General features: G+C 44.6%; 1 protein-coding gene across 1 annotated transcript; it reads right to left on the bottom strand.

Annotated features, from left to right (window-relative positions):
* Positions 1–486: 486 nt before the first annotated feature.
* On the bottom strand, positions 487–12,860 carry C6H10orf143 (chromosome 6 C10orf143 homolog). Its single transcript, XM_065066697.1, has 4 exons — positions 12,653–12,860; positions 8,001–8,141; positions 7,803–7,868; positions 487–4,565 (listed from the first exon to the last, which is right to left on the bottom strand). The coding sequence occupies exons 1-4, from the start codon at positions 12,719–12,721 to the stop codon at positions 4,536–4,538; spliced, it is 306 nt and encodes a 101-aa protein (XP_064922769.1). The 5' UTR covers positions 12,722–12,860; the 3' UTR covers positions 487–4,535.
* Between the last annotated feature and the right edge of the window lie 5,857 nt (positions 12,861–18,717).

Here is an 18,717-nt window from a genome sequence, read left to right as displayed (position 1 = left end):
ACAGCCTGCCTTTAAACCCCCCCACACTAAACCCCAAATCTTGTTTTCCCCTCTTTTTGTTAGCAGCCAAGATGACAAGTTAATGTGTAATTATCATCAAATGAATAGTTAAGCGAACGCTAGTCCCAAGTCCCAAGTAACCTAGTACAAAAATTGTACCTAACACAGATAACGTATTTATTACTTTTATTTAATAGCCCTTTCACGTTTGCTCTTGCGCTTCTTGTACTTCAGACATCAATCCAGGGTTCATTCTCACCTTCAGCCACTTACCTTTACACAAATGGTGTACAATGCAGTACTAACCAGTACTGCAAATCCTGGGCGTCTATAAAGAGACAAAGTTACTTTACTCTCAATATGTGCAAGAATAGGTGACAATGAAACTGTATATAATATAAACTACAGATTTCATTTACCTTTATACCTCGGTATCTGCAGAATGCAATTCAGTTACTAATGGAATAACAAAACCAGTCAACTTCATACTGTAGCCAAAGTGGTGTTTTAATGCTTCTGCTTTTGTAAGTAACAATTTACAAAATACAAAGTTAAAAATATTAGATTATATAATTATAAACGGAATTAAAAACAGACCATATGATTCTTTTGCTATATACATGTAAATAAAGTATCATTCAGGTTATTTTGTGTACAAACCACAATATTAGGAAATATAGAGTATGTCATTTTTATCAGTAGAACAAATTTTCACAGTTATACAAAGTAAAGTCTTACAAAAATAAGTTTTAAAAATACCATGATTAAAAACCTCCAATATATTAAAGTACAGTTTGTTTTCACACTGGCTGCTTTATGAATACATCCCTTGCCCCACCAGAAAGCACAGAGGAAGGAGTCACTTCCGAACTCAGTGATTCGCTTTAAAGTTTATCCAGAAGTGCGTGTGTCCTTGTTTGTGGAAAGCATGAGGGCTGGTGGTGTTCCTGAGCAGCTCGGGGGCTCCGCGGCCCGCGGAGAGCTCAGGGATGGCTACGGAATCAGTTCCAGCAGTGGCTGTTGTGCAAGAACCAAGGGAACTCCGGCTCACCAGGCGGCAGCACCACTTAGCTCACTTTGGGGCGCCTTACGCAGAACAGAACTGCCACGTGCATCTGTTCAGAATACTTGATTTACCAGCAGTAGCACGCCCAGAAATGTGAGTAAGAACCTGTTCAAGCTTTTGTTAGGACGTGGGGCCTCCCACACCGAGAGGGAATGGGAAGGGAACGGGTCAGCGCAGTCACCGCGGCCTCGAACCGCAACTCCCCGGGGCTCCTGCGGTTCCTCATACTGGAACCCGCTCCAGAAACACGGAGAGAGGGGGCTGCTGTTTTGGCAAACAGTAGGAAGAGAATCCTTACACTGCGCAAATTCAGTATACACTTGAATTCTAGTCACGCTGGAACGACTTCTTAGATATTGAAGATAACAATATTCAATAAAAAGAGAGAAGTTTTCCGTTCCCCTAATAGCCAATACATCATTTGCATCAACAAACAATAGTGAAGAAAAAATACTGTTGGATACCACTGACGTTTTCATAATTTTGGTGATATTCGATGCTCAAGCCTCAGCTCTAAGGCAAGAAAATCTGGTGCTTCTGCAGCTAAATAACTAAGGGGGGTTACCCTGGAATCTGAAATGTTAGGATGCAACAATTAAAACACTTGATTGACTCTGAAGGAACAGAAAGATACAGGTGAGTTTTCATAGAAACCCTTTTTGAGGAAAAGCATCGCATTTCCATGCCAAACTGGTTATTAACGCTCTCGTTACAAACTGTGTTCTGATACAGCAGGGATGGTAACTAAAGAGTGGTTTTCATTGCTTTTCTATACTAAAGTATTTTATTGACAACTTTCAGTATCACTGTGTGATAGTGGTAACTGGGATATGCTGAAAACGAGGGGAGTTAACGTGCCACTAGCTATTCCTAATTCCTACACCTCTTCTTGGAGTTTGTTTTCAAGAGATGAAACCGGTAGGGGAACGGGGAGGGGTATGTAAGTATTATTAGAGAATTGGTTTGAGCACTATCCTATCTTGTGTTCCTGGAGAATGCAAAAGGCTATAGTTAAATAAAATACCCCTACCTGTGGCCATTTTACTCCAGTTTACTTTCCATAGCACGGAATTTAGATGTTCAGAATGTCCACGTGAATAACTCAAGCAGTAATGAGACTGGATGGGAACTGCAGCGTCACGTTTTTAAAGAGAAGTACAACAGGCCCACGTTCACGCTGCAGAGTCCAGAGGGAAAACTAGGATGAAATTCTCCTGTTTGATTAGCTGTGCAGATGCAGGAATCTCCAAGGACAGTCCTGAGAGCCAGGGTGATGTGTAACGAGACGCCTGCACCGCGTCAGTCACAGCAGCAGCACTGACACAAAAATGACACTAAACTGGAACACTGGCATGACTTATCAGCCTCCGTGACACCCGTCCTGCCACTTATGGCCAGTAAGATTTTACAAAATCCAAGTAATGGTTACTCTAAAAGGAGAAGAATTAAAAAGAACATGGCACAAAACCTACAAGGACCATAACTAAAACACTTGGTTTTCATTTTTACCGTTTGCCACACAAGATTAAAATATGGATATGTTTAAAGCAAACAGAAGTAATACATCCACAGGTATCTGTGAATTCTTAACATGATGAAATTTGAATTATTTCCATGAAAAGCACCCTTTTGGTTGGATAATCCACGGACGTACCCTGGTGTTTTCAAGACAATGCCATGCTGCTCTGCTCTAGTATGTTCTAGCACAAAACTCTTCCACCATGGAGTCCAAGTCTCCTTTTGACATTCCCCTCTTTAGATACCCTGGATTTTGATGCGAAACCGTTGTGTGCGTCACTACTTGAGGAAGCATAACAGGTTTTGAGCCATTTTGCAGTAATGAAACTTTTAGCCTTTTACCTTTAGCAGCTATTTCAGCTCCGACAGCCCAGCAACTGATGCTCAGCCGTCTTCTTTTGGCTGCTATTATATCATTACCAGCATTTTTAAAAAACAAGGGTTGGAAAATGTAAAAATGAATTGCCTGCAATACAATCCAGTTATCTTGGTAACAAATAATTTCAGTCTTTAGAAACATTGTGCATTATTATTTTCCACTAACTGATAAACTCCATCAGCACACAGGAACTTGCTCATGGAACTGTCATCTCAAGGGAACCCCCGTTCCTTTCTAGTTGTGTTTTTGGTGTTTTTTCTCCAGATACCATTGCTGGCATCAACCCGTATTGGGAGCGAGAGGATTCAAGATGAGTTTTGGATCTTCAAGGTAACAGGGACAATACAATTCTTAACCCCACTGTGTTTCTTGGGGCTTTGATCTTTTAACCAGTTGCACTGTTCTCATGGTTGAACAAAATCTGAAGTGTCTGAGAAAATTCTGCACTTCGAAAATCTTTATTTTTGAGGTAACGAAGAGTTTTATTGGCTTGGAGGAAACATTCTTTCCTAACCAAACAGTCTGCATGGCAACTTAGTGCAGCTCTGCTTTACCGACTATTTCCACATCTATTACTTAACTGAATTCAGTAGTTACATGACACTGGTATATTTAGGAAGAATTCCTCTTTAATAACAGTCAGCTCAGTACTATCTACAAGTCTACACACAATATAGGAAGCATTGACTGTTGAAAAACCTTTGTCTTAAGGTTGTGTAGTCTGCAGCACAACTCTGCTATCTTAGAGTCTAAAAATCCAAATGTATTTAAAAATTCTATAGCGCTATATATGGGGAAAGTGTAGAAGAGCCTGTTGTGACGTGGTGGACGACAAGCTTAAGACTTTGTCAACAGATTTGTTCTAATACTGCAATAACTGGAAAGAGAGGGAGTGTCAGATGGTATCTTAACAACTGTGTGAGGATTTCACGGAGCTGAACTACTGGTCATCTTCGCTTTAAGGAGGGTTGCTCCAATAATACTGCTTTTTCTATTAGATAGTCACCCGCCACATTCACCAACTAGAAGTCTACAGTGCGAGATACCCCGATTGGCTGTATATTTTGGATTTAAACATAACTTTCAATAGGATTTTTACTGGCTGAATTTTCACAGCTGAACAGCCACCTAAAAATGAAGACACTCCTGTCTTCCCATTCCTGCCTGCGAATAAAGGGCTGAGCTACAGCTGCAGGCCCCGCACCCACGAAATGCAAGGACCACTTTCCAAAAGGATCAGAGAAAGCAGCCAGGAGACAGGAAAATCTCGTGTATCAACATGGCCAGTCCCAGGTGAAGGCTGGGCCAGAGGCCAGATCTACCCAACTACTCTAAAACGTTACAGCAGGTTGTTTTAAACATATACTGAGCCACCTCAAAAGCAGAAGCATTTTTTCACGTGTAAAAACAGCAATATTCCTAATTGTGCAGTGAAAGAGCAACACATACAGCTGAGCTCCACACACAAGCGCAGCGCACGCCACGTCCAGACGTCCAGCTGTACGGGGTTCACCGGCCCATTTCCAGAACTGAAGCAGAAGCGCAGCGCTGCGATCCGCCGTCTCCACGTTCCTATAAGCCCAGGATGTGATTTAAGTGTCCCTGAAAAAACAAAACGTCATGTCACTAAAACTTCTCTCATCCAAAGGCTTTTTCCTCAGTATATGTTTTCAAACTTCATTTTAAAAGAAACCGACCGTTCCATTAGCAACATCACAAATATGCTCTTTTTTTTTTCCCTGAGGGACTCATGGACAATTAAAAAGTCTGGACAGTAAAGAGAATGTTTAGGGTAACATGTACAAACAGCACGAATTATTATATTGTTTTGCACATGAAGTTACAATATACCCATACAGAATATCGACAATTTTAGCATCGTGCCTGTACACCTTACCCTATCCTACCATTACACGTTTAAATATTTTGAGGGTAGAACAGAATTTATTTTCTGGGTAGCAACTTTTATTTTAAACTCCCCAAAATTCTACCCAACTTCCTTCTAGTTTCCACCACTTCTTCCTCTTCTTCTGACTCTCTCCCTATATAGTCCATAGCAGGCTTATAAAAATGCAACTAAAGTACTAACACTTCTCTCAAATTGTGGTTTAATACACATCTATTATTCCTCCTGAAACAAGTGCTGGTCATTAAATATATATCAATATTGGCGCAAAACACAATCCTGATGGGATTCCCCCCTCAACAATGAAAGATGGTCTCAGCCCAACGTGTTGGACTTGTTCCAGTCTGGATGTTTAAATCTATCTGAATTTCCCCACCATCAGAAGAACTGAGTTTCTTATAGAATTTTAACATTGTTGATCATGTAAAAAAATTACAACGTTCTTTATCCTGCCACCTGTAAGCTCCTCCGTGTTCTGAAGGACTTTGACCATGCATGTTCTTCACTGTGACAGTCTCTGTCTTTCCTAAAGGGAAATTTTAACTGGGAAGAAAGTTATCTGAGGTCTTACTGGCTTAGGCATTACACTCTTAGTACAAGCTTTTGATAATTTTAAGAATGAAGATAACTTACTAATATAATTCCTAGCAAATGTATTGAAATACGACTGTGTTATCTGTTATGTTACTGGCCACAAATAACTGATTATCCGAAGAGAACACAATTAGCAAATCTCTGCGATCATCGCCCATAGGCAGAGGGGCTACAGAGGAATCACACCGTGAGCGCAGGGACACCCACACAAGCCCGTTTCTCTCAGGGGTTCTGTCTGCTCAGCACGACACGAGTTGAGCTGCCCCAGAGCACAGGAGCCTGGGAGCAAAGCAGCTCCCTCCTCGCTGCCAAAGCAAACCAGCGGTGCAAAGCGCTCATTTTTCTTTCATCCAGATTGCTGCAGCCCCTTGACTCAAATAATGGGGAACTGAATATATATGCTAACTTCATTATTCCATTACCAAACACTGTATGTTATTCCTTCAGCTGTAATTTATAGTTGACATTTTGCAACACACATGGGTAAACTTTTCCCCCACTACAGGGCACACCACAGAAATCAGAATCATATTTAAAATCACCCTGCTTTAAGCAAAGCATTTTCTATTTCAGCTCAACCATAGGAGGTTAATTTAGCAAGAAGTCTAGCAAGTAGTTCTACAAGGGCTCCAGATTTTTATAACACTACTTTGAGTTTCTACACTGAAAGCACAGGACAGTCAAGTAGAAAAAACGTTCTGTTTTGAGATTCCGTTTCTCCCTGAGCCAAGTTAACAAGTTGTTGGTGAATACATCACCCACTATAACCAAACCTGAACACCTACTGGTTTGCAGAAGAGGTGAACGTTACCCCCTCAACTTATCTGCTCTTTGTCTCAAGTTCATTACTCAGCCACAGGAAAAAAACACGTCAGGCTAATCTGACTTAAAATAGAACTCGTGTTATTTGGAATTACGATGTTTGTACTCATGTCACATAAAAGTAGTCACAATTTTCCAGAGTTAAGTAGTGACTGACACAGCAGAATTTCACAAACTCTGATGTTGTCAAAGCAATTCTGCAGTACAACAAAACTGACTTCCTGATGTGCCAATTTGGGTTTTAATCCAAAGATGTTGCTTTATTTTCTGAGCTTTAATCCCCGAGATGTTCTCCATGCCCCCGAAGGCCGTGACACCTCTGGAAAGTTCCAACTCGGTAATCCACGCGTGTGGTCACAGTGGTTTCTATGTTCCTAAAGTCAGCCCTGGATCTGGTTTCCGTTTTATTTTTGAAGACAAACAGAAACAAACTAACTTTGTAAATACCTTTTCAGTCACAGCTCCTGACTTATGACAGCAACCTGTGTCATAGCATTCAATGGGAATTTTGCCATTAGTTCCACCAAATCAAAGACCTTGCTATAAGCATTCAGCCTTTCTGAAGAAAATTTCCCTCTACCTTGCTGTGCCCTTTTGGCTTCCCAAGGAACCCTGTGGGTGCTTCAAGAGGACGCAAACGCAAGTCAAGAGCAGCTCCCACACATTTCAGAAGCTTTCTAAACTTTGGTTAGACAATTTGCATGGAAAAAAAATGGAGCTGTAGCAACACCACAACCTCTCTCACTGTTACCGGTCGTTATCTCCTGAGGATTGTGGCCAGGGGAAAAACAGAGGGTGGTTAAGGTCACTTTTCTGTGTTAGTGCGAGTCCCAGCGCTGCTGCAGCAGTGTTCTGGCACGCTACGCAGTGCCACACCAGAGCTGTGACTACACATACAGAAATAAACTAAAAATGATACAGGTTTTACACAGCTTGCTTTGAGGATCCTATGAGAAGCAGCCGGGAAGTCAGTGCTAATCAGCTGTTCAAATACTTGCACTGGTGTTCAGAAAAGTCAGGTTGTCTGTGCCAAGCTCGGATTGCTCCTGGCTCTTCAGCCACCTCGTTCAAAACCAGCTCGGGTATCCTACAGAGTAATATTTTTAGGCTCTGTCTGCTCTTTGGAAAGGAAATATCCAATTAGAGGAAAAAAATGGGAGCAAGAAGGGGATTCCTGAATATTTTACCATCATCCAGTAAATCAAGGAAGATATGAAAACGGGGCAGAGGAAGTTGTACGCTACCGTTTGCTTTAGTTACTTCCTAAACTTTGCTTTTTAGAGTGAATTTGAAAAATGTGTTTGCAGTCTCCATATTTTCCAGCCGCTACTGGAAACATATTAGTTTGTTCTCTGCTGGCGTACCTCAGAAATGCCAAATCAATCTGCCTTCTTTTATTTATATGCTTTATTCCTGAGAAATGTAATTGTGGTTTTTATTAACTTTATGTTTTATGGATCTAATACTTAGGAACAAGTCTATCTTTTATGTCACGGAAAGAAGGTTAATATACTTACAGATTCTCCGGCAATACATCTTGGGCAAGGCTGGGCAGTGCCTCCGCCTCCACGGTTTTCAAAAATCTAACCAACAAAAACACATACAAAGCCATCAGGAAAGAAAGGGGGGCGATTATTTGCAATTTTATTATAAAACGAAAGGCATTTTAAATGTGTTCAGCTAAAAAACAGATGCCATTGACAGTGTAAACATACCACTGAGTTTTGCTTTGTCTTTGCAGCCCAAGGAGCCCAGTCAGCCGAGATTTTCTGCTTCGAATCCAGCTCCATGGCACAGCCGACGAGGAAAGCATCAGCCTCCCTGGCAATGGTTTCTACTGGCCTGCGTGCTCGCTTCTGAAAGAATCAAAGGCAATATTTACACCTCTTCACAAGCCACTGAGTACGAGTTTTCAGGATTTTATTGTTTCATCTGAGAGGGATCTTGGAAGGACAGTAAGTCAGTAACATCCGGACGACCAGACTTTAGGTGAAATCGCCAAAATGTTGTATTAATAATTAACACGGCATTTTGTGCTGGATAAGCAGGGAGATCCGCACATCCCGCTAAATGTCTCTGTGCCTCAGTTTCACGGCCTGGGGACAAAGTGCCACCGGGAGAAGCGCACCCTGCACCCTCCCACGGCGGTTATCAGAGGGGCAGACCGGGGAAGCTGTGGGAAATGACTAATTACATCAAGGAAACGGAAGGAAAACCCTGAAGCCAACTCAGACAGCTATGAAGATGTCTTTTGTAATGATTTTTGTACCTTCCTCTGAATACTTTCACCTCCTCCCAGCTTTCCGTTGCTATACAGCCAATTAATATCCCACTCTCAAGGCTGTAACGCGAGCTGTTCCTTTCAGGGTTTGACTCTGAATTCCAAAGAGATGCACACGCTTTTGAAATATTTTCTGATGTCTTTCTGAACAAACTTTGTTTAAGGAATAACAATATTCCATCTCTTTCACAAGACAGGATTTCAGAGGCAGAAGATGTGTTGCCACAGAACTAACAGACTACTGAAGCATGGAAGCTAAATTTAAAATTTGAATATGTTATGCAAAAATAAAATGGATGAATACAACAGGAACCTCAGCGGAAAGAAGTTGAAATGAGAATGCTATCAAGGAATACAATGGGAAGTAAATCAAAAAGTGGAATATGTATTGTACTAAGAAAGTGAATAATAGAATAACAAAAGGTCTGAGAAGGTCCTCTAAAGATAGACTGCCTTCCACCGGGAAAACATTCTCTTCCCTTTGTTGCTGAAGAACTTGTCCTTTATCATAAAGGTACAGCAGTGGAACTAGCAAGATGTGTGAGACATAGCAGACAGGGAAAAAAGACTTAGTGCCGTACATCAGAAGAAATTCGGCTTATTAAAAATAAATTCAAGGTATTGTTTTTTTGGAGGGTTAAGATACTTCACACCAGTGACAGGAATTGAGGATGCAGAGTAGATGGCTGACAAGCCTATGGCACCAATGCCACGGCAATCTGTGGAAGTTCTGAGCAGAGGCTTCAGAGATTTCACTCGCTGGAATTCCCTCTTGCAGGAAAGAAAGGATCAACACACCGATCCTGTGTGTGCAGAGAACAGACGTGGTGCAGGATTCCGAGTGCCTGAGATTCATAAGGATCAACGAGCTCACTATTGAAAAGGCAAGCACGGATTTAATCAAAATGACTCCTTCTGTTAGGGAATGATCATGCTAATAACATACTGTCCTCCAACAGGCAGAAAACAGGTCTCCGCAGAGAAGACATTCTGTAACTTTCCCTTCCAGCTGGGATGTCCTGGAAAAACTCACACATTGTCACTGATGCTGAATGGATAAAGGCCTCACAGATGATGCTTTTCATCAACAGTGAAACTAAGCTGGTGCAAAAGCTAGGTGCATCAAAATCACTAACCTAAATGGAATGGAAAATATTTTTTAAAAAGATTACACTTGCCTTTTAAAATTTATTTTTAATTTAGCTGTGAGATTTAAAAGATCCCCTGTAAATTTAATGAGATCATCACATGTAATTTCCATTTTACCACATTTTTAAGAGCCAGGCTAGCTTCTGTTTCGTGTTCCACAGTCCGCTGTCCCATGGGACACCGCTGTCAGGTCTCCATCCAGCCCAGCTTTACTAAGTTCAGCTCCACCGGATGCCTTCCTGGAGAGGACAGAGACGGTGTGTACAGATGCTCCCCGTTATCAGGAGGTGCAGAAGGCTCCCTTGGGGAAAGCAGAAGGAATGTGAGCTCCCGGCGGGTCCTTGTTCTGGAAAACTTTGCTTGCAGTTCAGTCCAAACCAGAACACGCCATGCGATCAGCCCTAGCCTAGAACATGTTCTTCTTCACTGGCCTCTTAATTCAAATACTTTAAAACCAGCATTGCACCATGCTAAAGTAAGTTTCTGAAATATGTGCAAACACCTATGGCAAGGTACAAAAAACAAAAGGTAATCCTACGTATGCATATATAACATACAGTAGGAGCTGAGGGAGGGCAGAAAAAACTGCAGGGAATCTTCCCCAGTTACAACAGCCGCTAGCACAAGACGCTCCATGATAGCAACATCAAATAAGAGGATGATTAACACTCCAAATCGCTGTCTCCCCAGACCCGGGGATCAGTCTGGCCCTGCTTCCATTGGTTTGTCATAACATCTCTGCAAAGGTTCACTACAGCGGTTGTAACGACTTCAAGCTCCGGTTCTTGCAATGGCTTAAAACCTAAAAAGAACAGAATCCCAAGGAGAAGAGTGACAAATGTTCTGATACTAGACCTAAAATGTGCAAAACTCCATACGGCGTGACAGCTGTACAGGATACAAAGGAAAGCGACTTGTGTGCATCGCCACTTGGGCTCAGGTGGTTAGCCAAAATCAAAAATAGAAAATAGTTGTCAATTCCTTGGCTAAAAAGCCCCTGCAGGACAGTGACCAGGCACTAGAGGGTGGAGAGCACGATTTGAGCACCTCAACAGTCAGAAAGGTTCCATGTCGGTGTTTCACCTCGTGTCTGTGATGGAGTGCGTGCCTGCAGCAGCTCAGCTCTTCACTTAAGCACACTGAGCCATGATGACTCCGTTCTAATCTGGACCATAACAACTGCTGTTACAGAAAAAAAACAACCTCTAATGTTCTTTAAAACAACCTTGCAGAGCAGAATACAGGAGTCAAGCTCTCCACATCGTGGTGACAGCAATTCTGAGTTGCTGTCATACAAGTCTGACAATTTTATCCGGTCTCCAGACAGCTGGCTCATTGATGCTTTCATTAGTGGACAAACCGCAATTCATTAAAGGGAAGAAGTTACTATTTGCCTCTCTGACCCGAAAAATGGGAGATAGAGAAATTCTTTCTTTTCTTTGTAACCTCGTCAATCACAGTCACAAAAACCACTGAACAGATGTTCCTCTTTCTCTCCAAGAACGGTGTTTCTCTGATATGTGAGGCGAGCCCCTAACAACACAAGTTTTTGCCCAAGTTTGCACATGAACAGGGACAATCAAGTAACAGTGGGGAGAGAGTCTGAACGAAAGGATGAGTTTTTTCTTGGGACGCCTGTTAACTTCTGCAAAGTTAAAGGAAACCCTTAATTTTTGTAAAGTAAATATCTTGGCACTTCCTAGGAAGAACGATGCTCACAAGGTGGTGGATGAGACACCTTGTCGGAATGAATCTGAATGGAGAAACACACACGCTGGGCTGAAATGGAAAACTATTTCAGAAGCGCAAATAACAAATCTTGTTCAGTGAAATTCCACTTAGGAGTGTGTGTGCAGACCCCGTCTGCAGGCAGGCTCAGGGCTCAATGGCATTTACAGACCACAAAGCTCCAGCAGCAGTACCAGGTGTCCCCACGTTCCAGTATAAGTTGGGGAATGACCTATTAGAGAGCAGTGTAGGGGAAAGGGACCTGGGGGTGCTGGGGACAGCAGGGTGACCATGAGCCAGCACTGGCCCTTGTGGCCAGGAAGCCAATGGTACCTGGGGTGGGTTAGAAGGGGGTGGTCAGTAGGTCAGAGAGGTTCTCCTGCCCCTCTGCTCTGCCCTGGGGAGACCACACCTGGAATATTGTGTCCAGTTGTGGCCCCTCAGTTCCAGCAGGACAGGGAACTGCTGGAGAGAGTCCAGCGCAGCCACCAAGATGCTGAAGGGAGTGGAGCATCTCCTGTGTGAGGAAAGGCTGAGGGAGCTGGGGCTCTGGAGCTGGACAAGAGGAGACTGAGGGGGGACTCATTCATGGGGATCAATACGGAAAGGGGGAGTGTCAGGAGGATGGAGCCAGGCTCTTCTGGTGACAACCAGTGACAGGACAAGGGGCAATGGGTGCAAACTGGAACACAGGAGGTTCCACTCAAATATGAGAAGCAACTTCTTCCTGGTGAGGGTGGCAGAGCCTGGCCCAGGCTGCCCAGGGGGGTTGTGGAGTCTCCTTCTCTGCAGACATTGCAACCCGCCTGGACACCTTCCTGTGTAACCTCATCTGGGTGTTCCTGCTCCATGGGGGGATTGCACTGGATGAGCTTGCCAGGTCCCTTCAACCCCTGACATTCTGGGGTTCTGTGAACAGCGGCGACGGGCACCGGGGACACCGCTCCCGCTCCGGCAGTGCCGCCGCGCGGCCGCCAGGGGGCACCGTCCGCCGCGCCGCCAGCGGCCGCGTCAGCGCGCGCTCGGCGCCCCGGGGCCAACGGCCGCCGCGCGTTCCCCTCACAGCCCCGCTCGGGGCCGGCGGGCGGGCCATGGGACACACCGAGCCCGCCAAGGCCGGACCGCAGAGGCCGCTCCCCGCCGGCACCGCGCGCAAGGCCGAACAACCAACTCATACCCCCCCCCCCCCCCCGCGCGGGCGGAACTTACGCGCTCCGGCTCCTCCGCCTCGTGCAGCGCCCCCCGCCGGCCCCGCGCGGGTAGCGGCACCGCGGCCATGGCGGCCGAGCGGGACCCCGCGCTGTGCCCGCTCCCCGGGCCCTGCCCGCGCCCTGCCCGCTCCCCGCGCGGGCTCCGCCGCCTGACGGCCCCGCGGCGCCGGGCGCTGCTGCCGGGGCGGGGCCGGGCCGGGAGCGGCCGCCTCTCGCTGGCACTTGACGAGTCCGGACGCGTCTAGTTGGGCTTCACAGCGACGTCACGGGTGTTACGCGGCTGCTCCGCAATTAACGTGCAGGGAGCGCCCGCGGGGCGGCCGCAGCACCGGCCAGCTGAGCCCAGCGCCTTCCCACGGGGGAGCGTTTCGGTTGGAAAAGACCCTCAGGATCATCGAGTCCACCCATAACCCACCCCGGCACTGCCCCATGTCCTGAGAACCTCATGTCCGTCTGTCCAGCCCTCCAGGATGGTGACTCCAGCACTGCCCTGGGCAGCCTGTTCCAATGCCCCACAGCCCTTTGGGGAAGAAATTGTTCCCACATCCAACCTCAACCTCCCCTGGCGCAACTTGAGGCCGTTTCCTCTGCTCCTGGCGCTTGTTCCTGGGGAGCAGAGCCCGACCCCCCTGGCTCCAAGCTCCTTTCGGGCAGTTCAGAGATCAGAAGGTCTCCCCTCAGCTCCTGTTCTCCAGCTGAACCCCCCAGGTCCCTCAGCCGCTCCATCACACTTGTGCTCCAGCCCCTCACCAGCTCCGTTCCCTTCTCTCCACTCGCTCCAGCACCTCCACGTGCTGCATCATCACCATCAATTTTACAAATTGGGGTTTTATTAACTTTTTGAGTGCTTCTTAAATCCGTAATGAAAGGATGAAAAGCTGGACAACAATTTCAAGAGATCTTCAAATAGCCAGTAACCTCTGTGCTCTCCTTTACATCCTGCACTGGCTGGGAATCACGTTGAATGCAGGGTAGGCTTAATTTTGGGGTTTGGTGGCATTAAAAACAAGTCAATATTATCTGAGACCTTTGTGTTTGTGTGTGTGACTTCATGTCATTTACCGTCAAATTTCTGTGCCCCCAGGCTGCAGGAATGCCAAACCATCACAGAACAAAACACGTGTGAAAGTACCCGTGGGCTGGAAATGGCTTCAAAGTCGACACACACTCTTCCCTGGGAAGAATAAAAAGGTGTTTTCTGTCTGTCTGTCAGAAAAACCACCTTCAAACCTGGGTCTGCCTGTTAAGCGTGTGTCGGTAACTCTCTTATGAACAGCAGTAACAGTTCATCCATTCAGGAAACAATGGGATCATCAGTGATTTCAGCTTCTGTTGTAATTATCTTTTTCCCAAAGAACTAAACCTCCTTTAGAGCCCCGGGAAAGATCAGACGCCACCTGGAAATTACAAACAGAAAACTACACGTGCCCAGCATCGTGTGGATCGCCAAAGCCAGGGAATAACAACTTCACTCCTGAAATCCATCCCGCTGCGCTGAGGGCTAAGGACTGGACTGAACAGGAGTTTCTTTTCTAGAGGATGACGCTCTTCTTTAATGAAACCAAGGTGTCTTCTGCACCCTCCATCTCCTACCAAAAGGGGAAACCACAACGCGAGGGAGGAGGAGTGACTGAGCTGAGTTCAACAGTGCTCGTCACTCACTGCCACTGCGTGTCACAGGTAAAATCAAAGCCCTTCATTTTACTTTTGCTGGGTGTTGAGGCCATCACGGGACGATATCCTCAGCCAGGAGGGTGTAAGATACTGCTTGTCTCTTCTGCTCTGCTAAACCAAGCTGTTTTGCAGGTGAGAACACGTATTTTCAAGCTATCCCTGGCATTCGTTCCTTCCAGAGCTTATTCTTCACTAGGGATCCAGTTGTACTTACAGTATATGCTCTGTCACATTTGAGCCTGAGGCCGTACCACAAAAAATAATCCACAGATTATTTATCTATCTATCTATCTATCTATCTATCTATCTATCTATCTATTTTATTTATTTATTTATTCTAATTTAGCATTTGACATGCCTGATAGAAAAATAACCCTAAACCTGGGTAATCTAGTCTGTGGAACATCTGAAGCGTAAGTCGTCCCAGAGTTTGAACCAAACCCAAATCCATCCACATCAAATCAGATTTATTTCATTATTTCACAGCCACCTTCCAATTCCACCCCCAGAGTCTATTTATGTGCCTTGCCAATATAGCTACTAACGGCATTGTGGACTGGTCCCTTTATACTCACGTTTAGAACAACGGGCCGCACTATAAAAAACAAGCATTTTGTGACACATCCATCTAAATGTGTCAGCGTATGGCAGAGGATCCTTTGCTGCAGGTACAAGGTTTGCAAATGGCAGTTGCACTAGAAAAGTCTTCTCTGACATACAAACCGTGGAGCTACGTGGTGTGAACAGAATGAATAGCAGTGTTCTGCCTCCACGGATATTTTGACGAAGAAGAAAACGCTCAGCTTTGGGAAGAGTATGAGAAAGGGTGTGCAAGCTCACTTCACTTGCAAAAAAGTCATGCAAATCCAAAATGGTGACCTTGGGGAGTGATTAATTGTTCATGCTGTGAAGACGGCATGGCCTGAAGTAAAAATGCAAATGCTGCAATCACCAGATTTTCGGAGTTCGGTAGCGATGGTAGAGGATATATGATTTACAAACCTTTTCAAGACATCCTGGAGACCAGGAGGCTAGAAACAAAAGACATTCTGATCTTTACATGAATACAGCTCCAGATGCAATGTCTCGTGTTTTCAGTTAGGGATGTGCCTTGTCTTCTGCAGATGAGACTTGGCCAAAAAAAACCCCAAGCCCTCCAGCAAAGGAATGAGGATTTACTTTGGTCATCAGAGGCAGCTTGTTGCCATCCACAGACTATCAACGTGATTTGCACTTGCTAGATTTGTAGACCTTTGCTTCTTGGGCCTTTTCTGACTTTAATTTGAAGTACTTTCCCCACCCCCCTTTTTTTATTTAGAGAAATTACCTTGTACCACCCCCAAATCCCAGACCCACGAGTCTTCTCATTCTCTCCATTGCTCAGTTTTTTCCCTTTCCTCCATTTCCCTTCCCTGCTGCTGACCCCATCCTTTTGTGTGGTACCAGGTAATTTATAAGGAGAATAATTTCACAGAATCATGTGTTGGAAGGGACTTCCTGAGACAATCTCGTCCAAGTCCCTGCTCTAGCAGGGTCCCCCCAGCAGGTTGTGTTTGAGCAGGGGGGTTTGAGTATCGTTCTGTTACATCCTTGGTCCAGAGCTGACTGCTCTCTTTAGGTCTTCAACTGGGACCTTAATTTTACTGTTTTCCCAGATGAAAATGTCAGTATTTCCATGTTTGCTGTATTTGATTCCCTGTTAAATTCCCCCTCATTTTGTTTTATTCTGTGTATACAACTCTTACTGACATTTAATCAAGAAAACTAGTGACCTGTCATAGCCTTTTCCCACTGCTATTGTACCAGGACCTGACATGCCTTACAGTGAATTCTTGTCTTGTTTCCGAATATTTGCTCTTTGTTTTGCAGTGTTCACACTCCACGATCTCTGCACCTCCCAAACCCATATATTCCTCCAGACCTAAGTGTTTTTCATTTTAGCTCGTGTCATGCATCCAAAAGTCAAAATATAATGCTGGACCACAGGTTTGCTTATCACAAAAGGCTTTTTTTCAGAACTCGGTTATGCATTCTTACCATTGTCAGTGCCCCCTTCCTGGCTCCTGCCCTCTAATTATTATGAGTTTTCTACCCTGTCTTCTGAATCTGTCATTTTCACCCTTTATAATCACATCACACATTCTTATCCCATCCAAGCTTTCTTTTTCCTCTTCACGTTCCAGGCTCTCCAAACGCCCTGAACCAAAGGGGATCATGAAGACTCCTTCCAGGAACCAACGAGCATGGTGGGAACATGCGGTTGCACCCACGAACCCAATGAACCCAATGTCATCTCTGCGTCTGTGACAGCAGGTTGTCACCCCGGGACCTCTCTTGCTACACAACTAACAACGCTGCCTCGACTTGCAATGATTTTTTAAGGAGGGAGAGAACCTTATGTGTTCATCACATCATCCAGTAGTCACAGTCAAGGCCCTTAGGGACAGAAACAATACTCAAAAATAAAAAAATGTTATCAACAAAAGTAATCTGTTTTAATATACATTTTAATTTGACTTTGAATGCAACCATTTCCTTTAACCAGAAGGTTTTTTTGCTAAGATCAGTCTCTGTTTGTACAGTCTAGTAAATCTCACCAGTTCAGATGCTCAAGAATCTGCTTTTGCAAGAACCATCAAAAACACACTATTCTTAATCACTCTATATAAATAAGGTGCCCAAATAGTGCATAATAACAAGTCTTTTGTAGCAAAGGACAGACTAAATTCCTAAAGTATAGCTGATGTTCTATCAGAGTAAAGGTTTTAACCAGATAAAACAAAAAAGGTGTTGCTTAGGCATATTCTAAAAGTATTAGTTTTTATTTGACACTGTATATGTACTCATAAATACTATTTCTGTATCAAAACGTAGCTTATATATATTCTGAATACTTAGCAACTTGCAGCTACGTTAATTTCTTCCAACTGGAATTACATAGTCTCTCTGCTGTTATGTCTTTGTCTAAGTACAGCTGAGGAAAAGAGTATTAAGCACTCGTAACTTTTCTGCCACACATAAAGTCGTGGGCTCAGGGACTGGCTAGAATGAGAACGATGTTAAAACACATCAGTATTTTACAGGGAATTCCCAGCTTGAATATAACAGAATAAAACCCACATCTGTAAGGAACATGCATTTCGGTACTTCAGCACTGCGATATGGTAATTAGCAAACGTAAACCAAGACACAATTCTTTTCTAAACTGACTTATTCCGGCAGGGCTGGAAAACACGAGTGGCGCTCGGGAGAGGCCGCCGGTGCCAGCCCCGTGTGCTGCATCCCCAGGTCTGCTGTCCTCCGCGTTTGGATCTGGCCTCTGCAATCCAGTCCCCTGCAACCCGAGGTGAGCAGCAGCTGAACCGGGCACGCCGGGAGACTTGCCAGGTTAATTTGGCACGCTGCCCGCTGCTCAGGCTGGAGCTGTCGAGGCCCCGCGTTTCCCTGGAACCCCGCTGCCAGCCACTCCATATGGGATGCCCAGAAATATAGCCGAACGGTGCCGAGATTTAGTTCTCCTGCGTCTCAGTGGGCCTATACATTGTTTTTTATCTTCCAAATGAACCTTGAAAAGGTCTTGTGAACCTTACTAAAGAATGAGGTTTTAAATTATGTGACATAGCTGTGCTTGACACAGGCTACGGAGGAGGACGTTTATTTCCAGAAGTTCCATCCATCCTGCAGTTGCTCCTGAAGTGACACAAATCGTGTCACTGAGCTGTGACCCCCAGACAAAAGAGTTCTTTATCCTCCATCCCATATTGCGTTGACCCGAACAGTGTCTGGACCACAACCTGCACTGAATTCCTTCACAGAAAGAAGTGCCTCCATGTGCCAGGCAATGGGACAACAAAAGAGAAAACAAGAGTTATCAGACCATGACAGCGTGTTTTCTTATTGAAAAATTACAGTCTTTTCCAACAATACAAGCCTGACTTCAACACAGCAGAAATGCTTCGATCAAACCGAACGCACATTTTCTGTGGTACTGGGAAACTTAAAAGGCAAAAGAATTTACCATTAGAAAATTGATTTGTTTGTGGAATTACTTATTAATGGCAGAGCACTGTGTCTTCTGCCACTCCACACAGTCTAAGGCTTTTTGTTAGTCACAAAATATGAGCTGAGATACTTGTTACAGTCTGTGAGTGAAGGTTGGTTTGATCTCTGAGCAGTAACAAAAATACACACCAAATATTTTGAAATGAAGCAGAAGAGCTATCAGTGCTACTAATTCATCTTAGCGCCCAAAAACGTTCATAAAATAATCAAGTCCATTAAACAGAAAACTGAATCATGTTCTGTGGACGAAGGGAATGCGAGGGGGATTTTATATGCCATTTGCTTCATGTTCTCGATTATTTAATATGGCGTCTAAAATCAAATTGG

Source organism: Columba livia, chromosome 6 (assembly GCF_036013475.1).
Source record: "Columba livia isolate bColLiv1 breed racing homer chromosome 6, bColLiv1.pat.W.v2, whole genome shotgun sequence".
Lineage (NCBI taxonomy): Eukaryota > Metazoa > Chordata > Aves > Columbiformes > Columbidae > Columba > Columba livia.
This window is presented reverse-complemented; position numbering and strand designations above follow the sequence as displayed.

Bases quoted from the DNA above. Each gene is read 5' to 3' on its own strand.
- C6H10orf143 (XM_065066697.1), bottom strand. From the start codon at position 12,721: ATGGCCGCGGTGCCGCTACCCGCGCGGGGCCGGCGGGGGGCGCTGCAC. The intron at 8,142-12,652 runs GTAAGTTCCGCC...TGATTCTTTCAG, and splicing joins AGGCGGAGGAGCCGGAGCGC to AAGCGAGCACGCAGGCCAGT. The intron at 4,566-7,802 runs GTAAGTATATTA...TTGTTTTTTCAG, and splicing joins GATGTATTGCCGGAGAATCT to GGACACTTAAATCACATCCT.